Source organism: Notamacropus eugenii, chromosome X (assembly GCF_028372415.1).
Source record: "Notamacropus eugenii isolate mMacEug1 chromosome X, mMacEug1.pri_v2, whole genome shotgun sequence".
Lineage (NCBI taxonomy): Eukaryota > Metazoa > Chordata > Mammalia > Diprotodontia > Macropodidae > Notamacropus > Notamacropus eugenii.
In genome coordinates this window covers 74519685-74533517 of record NC_092879.1, presented here as the reverse complement: position 1 = coordinate 74533517, position 13833 = coordinate 74519685, and the positions used below count along the sequence as shown (strand labels likewise).

Sequence of the window (13833 nt, the reverse complement as noted above, 5' to 3'; positions counted from 1 at the left end):
GGCATGGATTTCTGGGCCTGAAGATGGAGACAGAAATAAGGATGAAACTGGAACTTGATTTCTTTCTGATGATTCTATGAAGGACCTTCTAGCTCTGTAGGCTTCCCACATGGCCTGTAATGAGGCAGCAGGGGAGACTTGCTTCCCTTGTTTTGTCTTTTTCTGTAGCCCCATGTTCTTAACGTGCTCCAATTCTTGATTTTTTTGTGTTTTTTAGGGTGAATAACTGCATTGGATTTTCCAACTACAAGTTCTTCCTTCAGTTCTTGGCCTACTCTGTTCTCTACTGCCTCTACATCGCTGCCACAGTTTTCCACTATTTCATCAAGTATTGGGTGGTAAGTCTGGGAATCCTGAAAGGTTCATTCCCTCATTTACCAGCACCCTCACCCAACCCTATCTAGGAAAAGTTTACGTATACTCACTTTGTGCTATGTTTTAGAAAGTGAACACTTTATATTGAGGGGAAATGGATTTCTGTGGAAAGGTATAGTTTAAATAACTGGAGGATAAGGACTGCACCTGAGATTTCATTGGTTAAGGAGAACTCCCATATGTGGAAACTCCCTCCATTAATGCAGGTCATCATCTCCTCAACTTAAAATCTTAAAGAGTTGCCTAGAGCACTGAGAGGTGATTTAAACAACTTAGATGAACTGATACAAAGTACAGTGAGAAGGACCAGGAGATCATTATGCCCAGGAACAGCCATGTTGTCCAATGATCAACTGGGAAAGACTTAGCTACTTTGAAAGCAGATTTTTTCACTTTCTTCGTTGCTTCCTCTTTATTCTTGTTATTTTTCAGCATGGCTAATATGGACATGTGTTTTGCATGTCTTGCTTTCTCAATGTGTGGGAGAGGGGTAGGAGCAAGGGAGAGAATTTGGAACTCAAAATTTTTTTTAATGAATGTTAAAAGAGGTGACCTACCCAGAGTCATGTAACCATATGTATCAGAGGCAGAACATGAACTCATCTCCCTGGCTTGGAGAGCAGCTCTCCAGCCCTTTCATTTATGGCCTATTTCACTAAGGCTGATATGGCTCTTACAGACTTGACCATCCAGGACCTGTTATATATGTCTCTTACTAAGACCACTTCTACAGAACAGAAATATGAAAAAGTGAAACTCAATTCTATAGTCAAGTTTTCTACGGAAAGGGCTGCCTGTCTCCCCCAGACCCACTCCCTATTTGCCAGAGAGCTGTGGCATTCCCATTTGGCATGACCGTATGCTGAAATCCCCAGAGCTGACAGGCCTAAAGTTGAGAGCCTGCGTGTGCAGCAAGCACTGGGCTGGGGGGTCAACAGACCTGGCATCTTGCTCCTTCTGGCTATGCCTAACCTTAGGGAAACCATTTCCTCTCTCCAGAAAGTCAGGCCTTCCAGGCTTCCTTGTCTCACCATGATTTTGCAAAGATCAAGTGGAGGAATGCATGGGCTGGCACTTTCCAGCATTAGAATGTTCTCAACAAATATGATTTTTGCCACATCCCCACAACACACCTACATCCCTTTGTTTCTTCACCTTTTACTTGTGTGAATGAGGTCTGATGTCAGTGCAATAAAAATGGGGAGGGGTGAGAGCCCTGAATGATGAGTCAGTAGAGATGCACGCTAGCTATGTGACTGTGGGCAAATCACTCACTTTCTTTCCAGGAGCCTCAGTTTGCTCATCTGTAAAACAAAGATATTACCTACCTTCCATGATTGTTTTATAGGAAGTTCTTTGTAAACTTTAAAGTGCTAGATTAATGTGAGATTTTGTTATTAGCTATAATAATGGAGAAGCAGGAGTGGAAATAGCTCTGCCACTTACTATCTTCATGACGTTCATTTGTCCTCTCTGAGCCTCAGTTTTCCCATTTGTAAAATGAGGGCATTAGACTGGATTAAGGGTTGGCAGACTACAGCCTATAGGCCAAATCCAACCCACTGCCTGTTTTAGTATGACCAGCAAGCCAAAACTGTTTTTTACATTTTAAAGTAATGTGCCATACAAAAACAGGCAGAGGATTTGACCTGGCAGGCTATAGTTCGCTGACCCCTGGGTTAGATGTTCAATCCCATGTTCCTGTAAGTTCACATTTCCATCTTACTTTAGGGCTTACAAAGTACTTTCCTTGCCATGACCCTGTGAGGTAGGCAGTACAAGTATGTTCATCCCCATTGTACAGAGAGGAAGATCAAGGCTTAGAGACAGGCATGACCTATCCACAATCACAATAACCCAGGAGGTGGCTGAGCCAAAACTTGAAGGCAGGTTCATGTGTTCTCCACCATTTGGGAACCCAGAAGAAATGCCTCCCTCTGGACTTCCGTGACAGTTTTGCCCAGCATTGTCATTTCCTTCTCTACCAGCCAACCACCCTAAGCCCTAGTAGCAGAGCCCAGAAATGTGGCCAGAGCTGCCAGTTACTGCTCTTGGAGAGTTTTCTTTTGGGGGCCAAAAGTCTCCCTTTGTGATGAGGATCTCAATCCCTCAACTCCTGTAGGAAAGGTTGAATGAAGCCTCTGGACAGAATATAGTTCCAAATGGGCCAGAGAACAAAGGAACCAGGGCTTCTATTGTTGCGAATACTTAAATTATCCATTAGAAAATTGTCCCCCTCAGAATCTGTTGTTGCCAAGTCCAACCTCAGACCTCGGCTACTCAGTCAGGTCAGGAATCCAGCTGGTCCCAGGGGCTGATAAAGCAGGTGGAGAAGACATGGCTTCCTGGACCAATGAAGAATGTTGGCAGAAGGGGTGTTTGGTCATGAAGGCCCTGCTAATGGGCACTGCTGCTGTCCCTCCACGATGGGCATCTTGCCAAGGAAACTTCGGCTCCCCTTTGGGCTCTTCCCCTAGCTCTGAGTTCCTTATCTGTGGTCCATCTTCTGTTACATGTTTGGCATTCAGGTCACATGTCATGCTCCTACTTCAGGGAAAACCCAGGGGGACCAAAAAGCCACCTCCTCCAATCAGCAAGGAACAAGCTGGTCTCTACAGCCTGCGCTCCTGAGCCAACTTCATCAGCTGAGCAGCAGAGATCCTGTGGAAGGCCCAGCCTTTGCTCTGCTCCACTATGAGCATCCTTTCCCCTATCCCCAAGCACTAACTCTTTACCTGCTGTTTGAGGCCCCCACACTGAATGGTGGAGCTCTGTCTGATGGGCCCTCTGGCCACATGGCTAGTGAATCTCAGCTGAAGAATTCTGTCCTAGCTACAATGTCAAGGACATTGAGAGCTCAAGAAAATGTGATTTGTTTCCAGTACCCCTGGCTAGCCTGAGCTCTCTGACTAAGGTTTGAAACCTTGGGTTCAACAGAACCCAATGCCTCCATTGCCTTCCTTTAACTTCCAAGTTCACATGCTTCCAAGGTAGGGTAGACCTCCCTAGAAGGCCAGTCCTAGCCCTCTGCAGCAAGAATCTAGCTCCCTTTGAACAATCCATATGAAGTAGCCTCAGATCCCTTATTGCTCCATTAGCTGCAGCATGGTACCATGAACAGGGTGCTGAATGTGAAGGTAAAGGACTTGGGTTCAAATAGTAGCTCTCCCACTTACTGCCTGTGTGACCTCAGGCAGATCACTTGCCTTCTCTGGGCCCTAGATCTTCACCTGTAAAATGAGGTAATTGAATGAACTGACCTCTGTGATTCCTTCCAGCTCCAGAACGGGGAAACTTCAGGTTTCCCAAATTGATAGAATGGGCCCAACCAGAAGGCAGAATATATGAGGGCAGCATAGACCAATGACCATTTTTGCAAGTTCCTAAAAACTAGTTTTCTTTCACTTCTTAATAATTATGAATCTTTGAGAAGAGAAGGGAAGGAGAAGAAAAAAACGTCAGAATGTCTAATCAGGGGTGGGGAACCTGTGGCCTCGAGGCTACATGTGACCTTCTAGGTCCTCGGGTGCGGCCTTTTGACTGAGTCCAAGTTTTACAGAACAAATCCTTTTATGGGATTTATTCTGGGAAGTTTGGATTCAGTCAGAGTGCTGCACTTGAGGACCTGGAGGTTCCCCACCCCGAGTCTAAGTGGATTACTGCCAAAGCTCATGCTTGCTGTTCCCAGGTCCTCATCAGCACCATTCTGGTTCTGTAGGGTTCCACAAGCTCTTGTTTAAAACTCTGACAGGGCCTTAGGAGCTTTGACATGATAACCTATGAATGGTTTCACCTGCCATTGAACTACTATCACTCCTGAATATGCTTTTACTTTGAAGAGCTGGAACATTGGGTCTTTTCCCCATAGGAAGAGCAGCTATGTGACCCTGGGCAAGTCCCTAGGCCTCAGGTCACCCATCTATAAAATGAGGGGGTTGGCCAACTCAGTGTGTAATCTCATGAATAGATCACTTAGGAGTCAGGACTCAAAAGGGGAATTCATATTTGCTATGTGTAAGGTCTCAGGAACCTTTCATTGACTGCATAGGTTCTGTGTAAAACTTGATCACCTTGGGTGCATTAAAGGAACATATAACAAGCTAGGGAAGTAGTAATCATCCACTATACTGTTTTCAGCATCTCTGCCCCTGTCACTTAAAGGCCTTATGTGTCCTGAAAAATCAGTACTATAGCCTAGGACCAAGACTACAGAGAGAAAGAGCAGCACCCTAGCTGTCACACCAGACAAACCTTCTCTTTCTCCTTCCATAAGCTCTAGCCTCCCTTCCCAAGATTCTTTTCCATTCTCATTTTAGGCCTCATAAGAGACATTAGTGATTCACCTAGTTGAGAGAAGGGCAGTGACTTTCCCAAGGTTACATGGCCCAGTAGGAATTTGAACCCAGGTTTTCCAACTCCAAGCCCAGTGTTCTTTCCAGGACATCACATATTCCACCTCATTGGGCACCATTCCAGAGGAGTTCAGCTCTCCAAAACCATGTTCCCAACTGAGAAGGAAGAAAGACATCCCAGCCCATTGACCTATGGGCTCCTTCCTTGGAATGATTCTCCTTATTGTGCACGTGGCATGCCTTAGCACCTTGTCGCCACTCTTGTTCTGAGTTAGGGCTGGAGGGAACCCACCAAATGGGCAACTGCAGCCAGCAGAAGATGACCCAGCTTCCTTTAGGCTGTTTAGGCACTCACTGGTGCAACTGCCTGTGAAACCTGATGGGTCTGTACTGTCTTAAGGCAGCTGTCCCATATGCCGACTCATTCCACTTTAGCTATAAAAAGCAACAGTCCAACACTTGTGGTGGCTTTTACATTGAAGGCCATCACTGATAGGGAAGACATGTTCAAAGTTCTTCATGCATTCCACATAGGTACTTAGTGTTGGACAGCTCCATTTTTAGAGCTGGAAGAGCTCTTAGGGCTCACATCAAAGATTATAGAATCATTGATTTAGAGCTAAAAAGGGATTAAAAGGACATCACATCCAGTCTCCTCATTTTACAGAAGAGGAAACTGAAGCGCAAAGGAAAACAATTTGCCCAGGGTCACCTGATAAGGGATTTAATAGCAGAGTCCACATTGAAAGCCAACTTCTCTCACTACAAATGCAGTGTCCTTACCATTCCGAGGCAGTGACTTGCCCAAGGTCATACAGCTAGTCAGGAGGGGAGATGAGACTAGACACCACTTCTGTGCCACTTTATTAAACTTTAGGGACCAAAGTGACCAAAAGGAGCTCCATGTTTAAAGGACTCAGGAAGAGTCTGCCCTAAAGAGGCAGGAATGGATTGCGTAACCTCAGGATTCCCTCTGTTTCAAAGAGTCCAGGGTCTATGGCCATTTCTTTTTGTTTAACTGGTAAATGTGTCTTTATTACCCATATTATGCCTGAAGTCAGGACTCATCTTACCATTTATAGGTTGAAAAGATCACAGCAAGAAACAATCAGTAGAAATGTCGCATAAATAACAAGTATAACCGAGAGAGAGAGAAAGACAGAGACAGAGAGAGAGAGCCATTTGGAGAAACGTGCTCATTTGAAGAAATGTCTACTTCTGCCCCCCAGGGAGTTCTGTATGTGTTGGCGTGGATACTCCCACACCCTCTAGTGAGGGCTTGTTGTCCCTGTTGGATCTGTAGACAGTCTTTGAGAGTCAAAGCAGCTAAAAGATTCCTCACCTGCAGCCAACCTGGCAAAGCCTCTCTGAACTTAGCTAGGCCAGTCTTCGAATGACAGCCCCAGGGTCCAGTGACAGGCCTACGTTTGAGGCCTTTCCAGCTTGGTAGGACCTGTCAGAACCTGAGTTCTATTCATAAGCCCTTGAGAGGTCACTTCTTCTGACACTGGAGGAGGAGTAGAGTGAAAGAGAAAAAAAGGGCTGCCTTCTCAGTTTTCCACACATAGGAGTAAACTATTAAGTCATATTCCATTCTCTTGACACTAACTAAGTGCCTGTTGTTTGCAAGGCTCTGTCTCAGCAAGACCTTATGTAGGAGGTGGCTCTAGAGCCTTAAAAAGGATGGGATGATGAGTCAGAGGTGAAGAAGGACACCATTGCTAGAGCAGGAGGAATGGTAATGGAGCCTCCACAGATTTTTGTAGGCTGGGAATGGCAGCCACTTGGATTGGGCCTAGATTGCATGAGGAGGAATAATGTGAAATCTAGAATTTGTTTTACTTGACATATTTGTTACAAGGGTTTTGACTTCCTTTTTTTAATGGTGGGAGGTGGAAGGGAAAGAAAATAAATTTTTATTCATTGAAAAATATGATAAAAGATAAGTTGGGGCCAAATTACAAAGGATTTTGAGTACTAAACATGGTCAGATTGGCACTTTAGGTATGTCAACCTGACAGCTAAAAAGAAGATGAGTTAGAAAAGAGAAAGGTTTGAAGTAGGGAGACCCACTGAAAGGCTGTTGGAATGGTCAAGGCCAGGTGGCCCCAAAGTAGGCCATAGGAGGGGAGAGAGGGTACAGAGGTGAAAGATACTGTGGAAGTTAAATCAAGATTTCAGTGGCTGGAGAACAGCAAAGGAGAGTTTAGAACTGAAGATGACTCGCATGTTATGAACATGGGTCATTAGAAGTTCGGTGATGCCCTCGATAGACACAGGGAAGTATGGAGGATTTCAAGGGAATGTACTGAGTTCTGTTTTGGACACATTACGTTGGGATGCTTATGGGACGGCCAAGTGGAGCTGTCCAGCAGGTGGGCGGTGGAAGGTACTGTGGTGAATGAATTGGACTAGATGTTCATAGAGGTCCCTTCTAGTGCTCAAAGTCTATGATTCTGTGATCTCCACCAGGCCTTGGAGGGGGAAGGATGTCACCAGAGGTGGCAGAAGGGGCTGGGGGAAGGATGCCAGGTTCAAGCAGAGAGGCAACAGAATGAACAAATCCTGGGAAGAGTGAGGCTGAGGCTTGCCAGTTTCATCTCTTTCTCTTCTTCCTCGTCTCTTTTGCTCACAGGGTGACCTGCCCAATACACGCTCCAAGTTCCATGTTCTCTTCCTCCTCTTTGTGGCTTGCATGTTTTTCGTCAGCCTGATGATTCTCTTTGGGTACCATTGCTGGCTTCTCAGCAGAAACAAAACGACTTTGGGTAAGCTTGGCCAGTCTGGGAGGCTTATGGAATCACTACTCAGGTTAGAGTATTCCAGTGGCCCATTGGACCTTTCGAGGAACCTGAGATAATGGGGCCATTTAGTTGATGTGTCATCACTCTGCTTTGCTGCTGAGCCAGACTGAAGATCGCTTTAGTGAATGAAATCCAGGAGAGAAAATCTGTTTGCAAATGGCCCTGACTAGGAAGGTTGCTGTTTATAGCTCCCCAGAGTTATCATCCAAAAGCCAGCTGACAGGGACATACATACCCAGTGAGCAAAGGAAAAAAGGGACAAAAGAGGAAGCCAGGCAAAAGATGGGCCAGAAGAATGAACGTTCAAAGAGAGCATTTCAAACAAGGGAAAAGAAAAATTCAGAAAGCCAGCCAAGCCAAAATTTTAGCAGCATTTTTAGGCTAGAGACACTGTGAGGAAATAGGAAAGCATGAAAGACATGGACCCCACCCTCAGGGAGTTTATAGTCAGGTTACAAAGGCAGGATGTAAATCCATGAAAAGCTAAACAGCAAAATAATAAGGAAACCCAGTTTAATGCAGCAAGACGTGTTATCATAACAAGCCAGGCTCTGGTTCATTGCCATGCAAAAGTTCCAGAAGAGATGCATAGAGGGCTGTCCCAGGAGGGATTGAGTTGGAGCTGCATCTTGCCAGATGGGGTATGATCAAGAGAGGGGGAAGGGTGCTGGGAAGGCATCTCAGGGAAGTGGGAGAGGGCAACGAAGAGGCCTGTGGCTGGAACCAAGGGTTTGGGGAGTTGAGTGACTACAGATAGCGCTTACAAAGAAGGGTGGAGGCCAGATCATGGAAGACTCTGAGTGGTGATCCAAAGAGTTTGGACTCAATCCAGTTGGCAGCTGGAGAGCCCTTAAATGGAGCAAGGAATAGATATATCCCAAACCAGGCTTTACTAAACTTAGTCGGCCAATTGGGGCAGACTGGATTGAAGGAGGGCAGGAACCAGCCGGGCCTTGAGTTGATTAGGACCCAACTTGGGCCTGTAGCAATGAAAGAGGAAAGGGCAGAAATGGAAAATGATGCCAAAAATAATGAAGAGAACCCAGAAGCTATTTAGATGTGGTGGGGGAAGAAGAAGGAAAGACCGCTCGTAGATTCTGAGCCCGCTGTCCACAGGATGTAAGCTAACCCTCGACCTCCATTTTGTGGCACTTGGGGAGACAGATTGCACACATCTACACATATACACACAAGGTCACAAAAAATTAGCAACAGAAAACAATATATAAGTCTATACCGGGGTGGGGGACCCTCTAGGTCCTCAAGAATAGCCCTTTGACTAAATCCCAATTTCACATTTTATGGTTCTCTGATTGACAAAGGAGGACCACATAAGACCTTGAGGCCACAGGTTCCCCACCCCCAAACTCTATACAAAACATCCTTCAAGGAAGCAATGTGGAATGTTAGAAAGATTTGGAATTCAAGAATTTGAGTTCAGATCCTAGTTTTGACCTTGGACAAATCCCTTCCCCTGCATGAGCCTCAGTTTCCATCTCTGTAAAACTAAGAGGTTGGATTATGATCTCTTAAGTCCTTTCCAGCTCTAAGGTTCAGAAGTCCCTTCTCACTTTGATCATCTGTGTTCTAAATTTCTTCCTCAATTTACTAGTCTGGATTCTTTGTTAATCTTAAGTCCCTTAGAGCTGTGACAATGGATTTTCTAAGGTCCCTTCCACTTCTGACATTTTGCATGCCCAGGTCCCTCCCAGCCCTGACATTCTCTGAGGTCCCTCCTGGCCCTAACATTCTTTGTTCCAAACATCATCCCTTCCTGCAGATTTTTTCAGAAATAAAATCTACATCGTTACCACTGTTTTTGAATGTTATTATTTCTGCAGCAGCTCTAAAGATAGGCACTGTTTGGCTGTTGCTACTTAAATGGCGAGAAAATGGTCTGAAATGTGTTTTTCCCTCCTTGCTTCTGGCATGGAGAGGCGTGTTGGACCCTGGTGGCCTGCTGAGATTTTTGTACTAATAACAATTCCTCCTGCTTCTCAAGCATTTTCCTCCCAACCACCCAGTGTGGCAGGTAGTGTAAGTATTCAGGGAAGGAAAATGTGACTCTCATACCAGTGAAGTGATTTGCTCATCCTCAGCTAAGAAATAGCAGAATCAGGACTTGAACCCAGGGCTTGAAGACCTGCTCTACACTGGTCTGTATTTTTCTACTGTAGTGTGGTTACAATGCCCAGAGTTGGCTCCAGTCTAACTTTGTATTGGGTGAACCATCTTTAATTTACTGAATCATCTGATACTAATTAAGGATGATAGGTCAGCACTATGAGAGCAAACAGATACCTCAGGACAGTTGAACTCCCAAGGATCTGTAAAATCCTTGGTTTTCTGAGTGGCTGGGGGCATCTCATAATGCATTCTCTCCCTGTTTTTCCACTCTCCTAACCCCCCCTAGAGGCCTTCTCTGCTCCGGTATTTCTGAGTGGCCCCGACAAAAATGGCTTCAACCTTGGCTTCATCAAAAACTTCCAGCAAGTGTTTGGTGAGAACAAGAGGCTATGGTTACTTCCCATCGGATCCAGGTAAGTAAACTGCAAGCCAGGTGAGAAGCCCTAGAGGCACCAGCACATTTCACTCAGCTCCCAGGCCTGATTCCATTAGACGCATTGTTCCCCATGATGTTCTAGTTGTTTCTGCTAGTTTAAAAAAAAAAAAACCCTAAGCAAGCAGAAGCAGAGGAGGGATGAGAGGTTGGTTTGGGCCTCTGCAGACAGCAGTAGTCACCCCAGGAGAGCAGCAGAGAGTCACGCATCCTGTGAAAACATCAGACTAATGGTCACTAGCTCAGAACCATGACTTGTCTCTGGTTTTCCTAAAGCTCCCCAGTCACACGCTAGAAGATAAGCAGGCCTAACTAAACCACGTGGTGTTTTCAGATCTCAGTTAAGTCTGATTTGGAAAGTACCTAAATTGGACAAGACCTGTGAGGCCATTGAGTCTGACCTATACTGGAAGAGGAGTCCCTTATGCCATGTATCTGCTAAGTGGTCATCCTGCCTTTGCTCAGAGACTTCCAGTGAGAGGAAGCTTCTTACCCCCCTCACCCCTCAAGGAGACCCGTTACACTCTGGGATACATCGGGTTGTTATTGAACCTAAAAGCTGCCTCTCAACAGGTCCACCCAGAGCTCCTCCTCTGCCCCCTGGAACCAGTGGACAGTTCACTGACATGAGTCCCTTTTGTATATGGTAGATCTTCAGCTGTTTAAAGACAGATATGGTGTCTTGTCATTTCCAGGCTCCACCAATCCCCATGGGACGTGATCATGCAACCCTTCACTGTCTTTGGTTGCCCACCTCCTTTCCAAAATGGTGCCTCCACCCAAACACCTCCCTGGTCCTAGGCCCTACATCTTTCTTCATGCAGTCTAAGAGTATATTTGCAACATACACATATTAAACAGCTACTCTGTGCCAAGTACTGTGCCAGGCATGGGGAATACAAAGAGGAGAGCAAAGCAGACAATGCCCTCCGCAGATGGTGGTGATCAGAGCAGGGGAGGGGCTCAAGGGAGGGAGAGAATTTGGAATGCAAAATTTTTTTTAAAAAATTCAATGTTCAAAGAACTGCCCTTACCCTCAAGGAGCTTAGATTCTATTACAGGGACACAGTGTGGATACAAGTAAGTCAATATGATATATATAGATATAGATATAGATATATGTATGTATGTATGTATGTATGTATGTATGTATGTATGTATGTATGTATATAGATATAGATAGATAGATAAAACGGAGTAATTTCAAAAGGAAGATAGTGTTAACCTCTGGAGGGATCAGGCAAGGTCACATGTAGGAAGGCAAGAAATGTCTAGGGCTCCTGTGGAGCCGTCCACTGGCAGACTTGTGTGACTTGGCTCCAGAGGCCACAACCAGGAGCCCTGGTGTCAAGAGACAGCTATAGGCTCAATAGGACAGATTTCTTAGCAATCAGAAGTACCCCAAAGTGGAATCCCTTCTTCGGTGGGAGAGGTGAGGGAAAGCTTCCTCTTTCTGGAAGCTCTGATTGCAAAGGCACAGAGACAGAAAATGAAGTATGTGAAGGAGACAAATGAAAGATAAGGTGGGAAAGATAAGTGGAATCCACACTGTTGACTTACGTTGAGCTTGTAGTCTACTTTGACCCCAGACTCTTTTTCAGATGATCTGCTTGTCAAACCATACTTTCCGTGCCTTATACTTGTAAAGTAGATTAAGGCTTTTATATTTATCCTAATTACATGCCCTTTTATCAGATCTGACTCAGTGAACTAGCCTTTCAACACCTTTTTGGATCTTGATTCTGTCATCTGGAATGTTAGTGATCCCTCCCAGCTGGATGTCATCTACAAATTTCAAGCATGCTATCCATGCCTTGATCTAAATCATTGCTCAAACTATGAAACAACACAGGGCCAAGCACAGATCCCTGGTGAACTCCACTGAAAATCATTAATGACCTCTCTTTGGGGTGAGCCATTTGGCCAGTTCCAAAGTCAATTGATTGTACTTTGCCTAATCCATATCTCTCCATCTTATCCACAAGAATAGACTTTGCCAAATGCTTTGCTACAGTCTAGCTCCATTAGCAGCAGCATACCACATACTGTGGTAGTCTAACCCTGTTGAAAATGGTACCACACCCTCTTCTGCTTCCATGGCCTTCCCCACATAAGAGAGTTTCGTTTGGTTTTTTAGAGGGCATTCTATTTCTTAAAAAAGCACTGGAGCTCCTGCTGGTCTAGCTGTAAAGAATAACCTATAGCTCTGTCATGCCAGTAAAGAGGCTTACTGCCTAGGGCCAGAACTTTGTTTTTCCCATCTCCACCCAGGTGGAAAGTTGGAATCCAACTTTGGGATTGTAATCCTACAAAGTAAATACTGACCATGCTCATCCCCCAACCCTTTCACACCCTGCTGGAAGCAATAGGTTTGTTTTTTCCATGTGTTACCATAGATAGAGCTGTCAACTTTCAGGTTTCCCTGTGATGGATCATGAGAGGGGTGTGGGTATTATCAAACTATGAGGGGTCCCGAGCCACCCCTGTTTCACTTTGCAGGGCAGTCATACAGAAATGGCCAGTCTCTCTGGGGCAGGGGCCAGCTCCAATCCCTTCTCAGCTCAGCCATGCTCTGAAAGGCCTGGGAGATGAGTCCAGGGCACCATGGACAGCCTGTTGCTCTCAGAAGCCTCACCCCTCCCCCCAGCATTTGAATTGCAGTGACTGCTTCCGCTCCCATTTTGGCTCCAGTGCCTATGGCCTTGCTGACTCGTATGCTAGAGAGAGCCGCTGAGATGCAACATGACCAGCAATTTCTATCACTAAGCCACAGCTGCTGTGTACTCTCTGAAAGGATTCATTGCCTATTGACCTTTCTCAAGAATTCAGAATTGAAGCGATAAGACAAAGGGATGTGAATGGGTGTTGTCACCAAATGTTGTTTATTAAGCACATGTGTGTTGCCATGCTAGCTGCTGTCTAAGGCAGGTCAAGCAAGCTTTCAGTCTAGAAGACCTCACAGTGATTCAGCTGCCCCTGGGACATTTAACAGGAAGACCATACTGCGAATACCTGCTGCCCAGTCTGCCACAATTCCATCCAATAGGCCTAGGGGTTTTTTTCCTAGAGATTCTCCAACTTTTTCCTAAGTGAGTTGTTTCTTCTTTAAAAGAAGCACAGTCCTCTGCACCCTGCTCACTGTCTGTATCTCCCATACAGCCCTGGTGATGGACATTCCTTCCCAATGAGGTCTACGAACGAATCCCAGAATCCACTACTGGCCAATGAAGAGCACTGGGAGGATACTGAGGAGGATGGTCGAGGTAAGTGAATACAGAAGGGGATGTACTTGGGCCTATTCAGCTGACCAGAAAGGTGCCACAGATGACACAAGGTCCTGGCATGACAAGCTTCTGTCCATAAAGGAGCCTGTACATCCAGCCAAGAATACCCCATGTGCAGCTTAGTGTAGCCATCAGAGGTGGCCTAGTAGCTTGGGAGGGCCTCACCAATCTTGTGCCAGTGATGAGTCAGATCAGATCAGTCAGGAAGATGAATGAGCAAAGGCTTCCACACTGGTAAGCCGTCTTTCCCAGGGGCTTGCACTTCATAACAACTCAAAAGTTGAAAGGGAAATCAGAGAGCAATGAGCCCCACCTGCAGCCAGATGGCAGAACTGGGAAGATTGGGTGAATGGTACGAAGAGGCAGATTTAAGTCCCCTAATGATAAGTGCCATCCCAGAGTGGAAGAGACTGTCTCAGGAGTCTGTGGCCTCCCTTTGAGATGCCCACTTGGTGGGA

The 13833-nt window shown here is 45.7% G+C and overlaps 1 protein-coding gene across 3 annotated transcripts in view; it reads left to right on the top strand.

Moving 5' to 3' along the window:
- Window positions 1-13833, top strand: part of ZDHHC15 (zDHHC palmitoyltransferase 15) — a 68595-nt gene that overhangs the window by 33030 nt on the left and 21732 nt on the right. For all 3 annotated transcript variants that reach the window (XM_072626475.1, XM_072626476.1, XM_072626473.1), the window contains exons 7-10: window positions 218-338; window positions 7363-7495; window positions 9945-10071; window positions 13251-13354. In XM_072626475.1, coding sequence (XP_072482576.1) covers window positions 218-338; window positions 7363-7495; window positions 9945-10071; window positions 13251-13354 — 485 coding nt within the window. The remainder of the gene's footprint in view (window positions 1-217; window positions 339-7362; window positions 7496-9944; window positions 10072-13250; window positions 13355-13833) is intronic.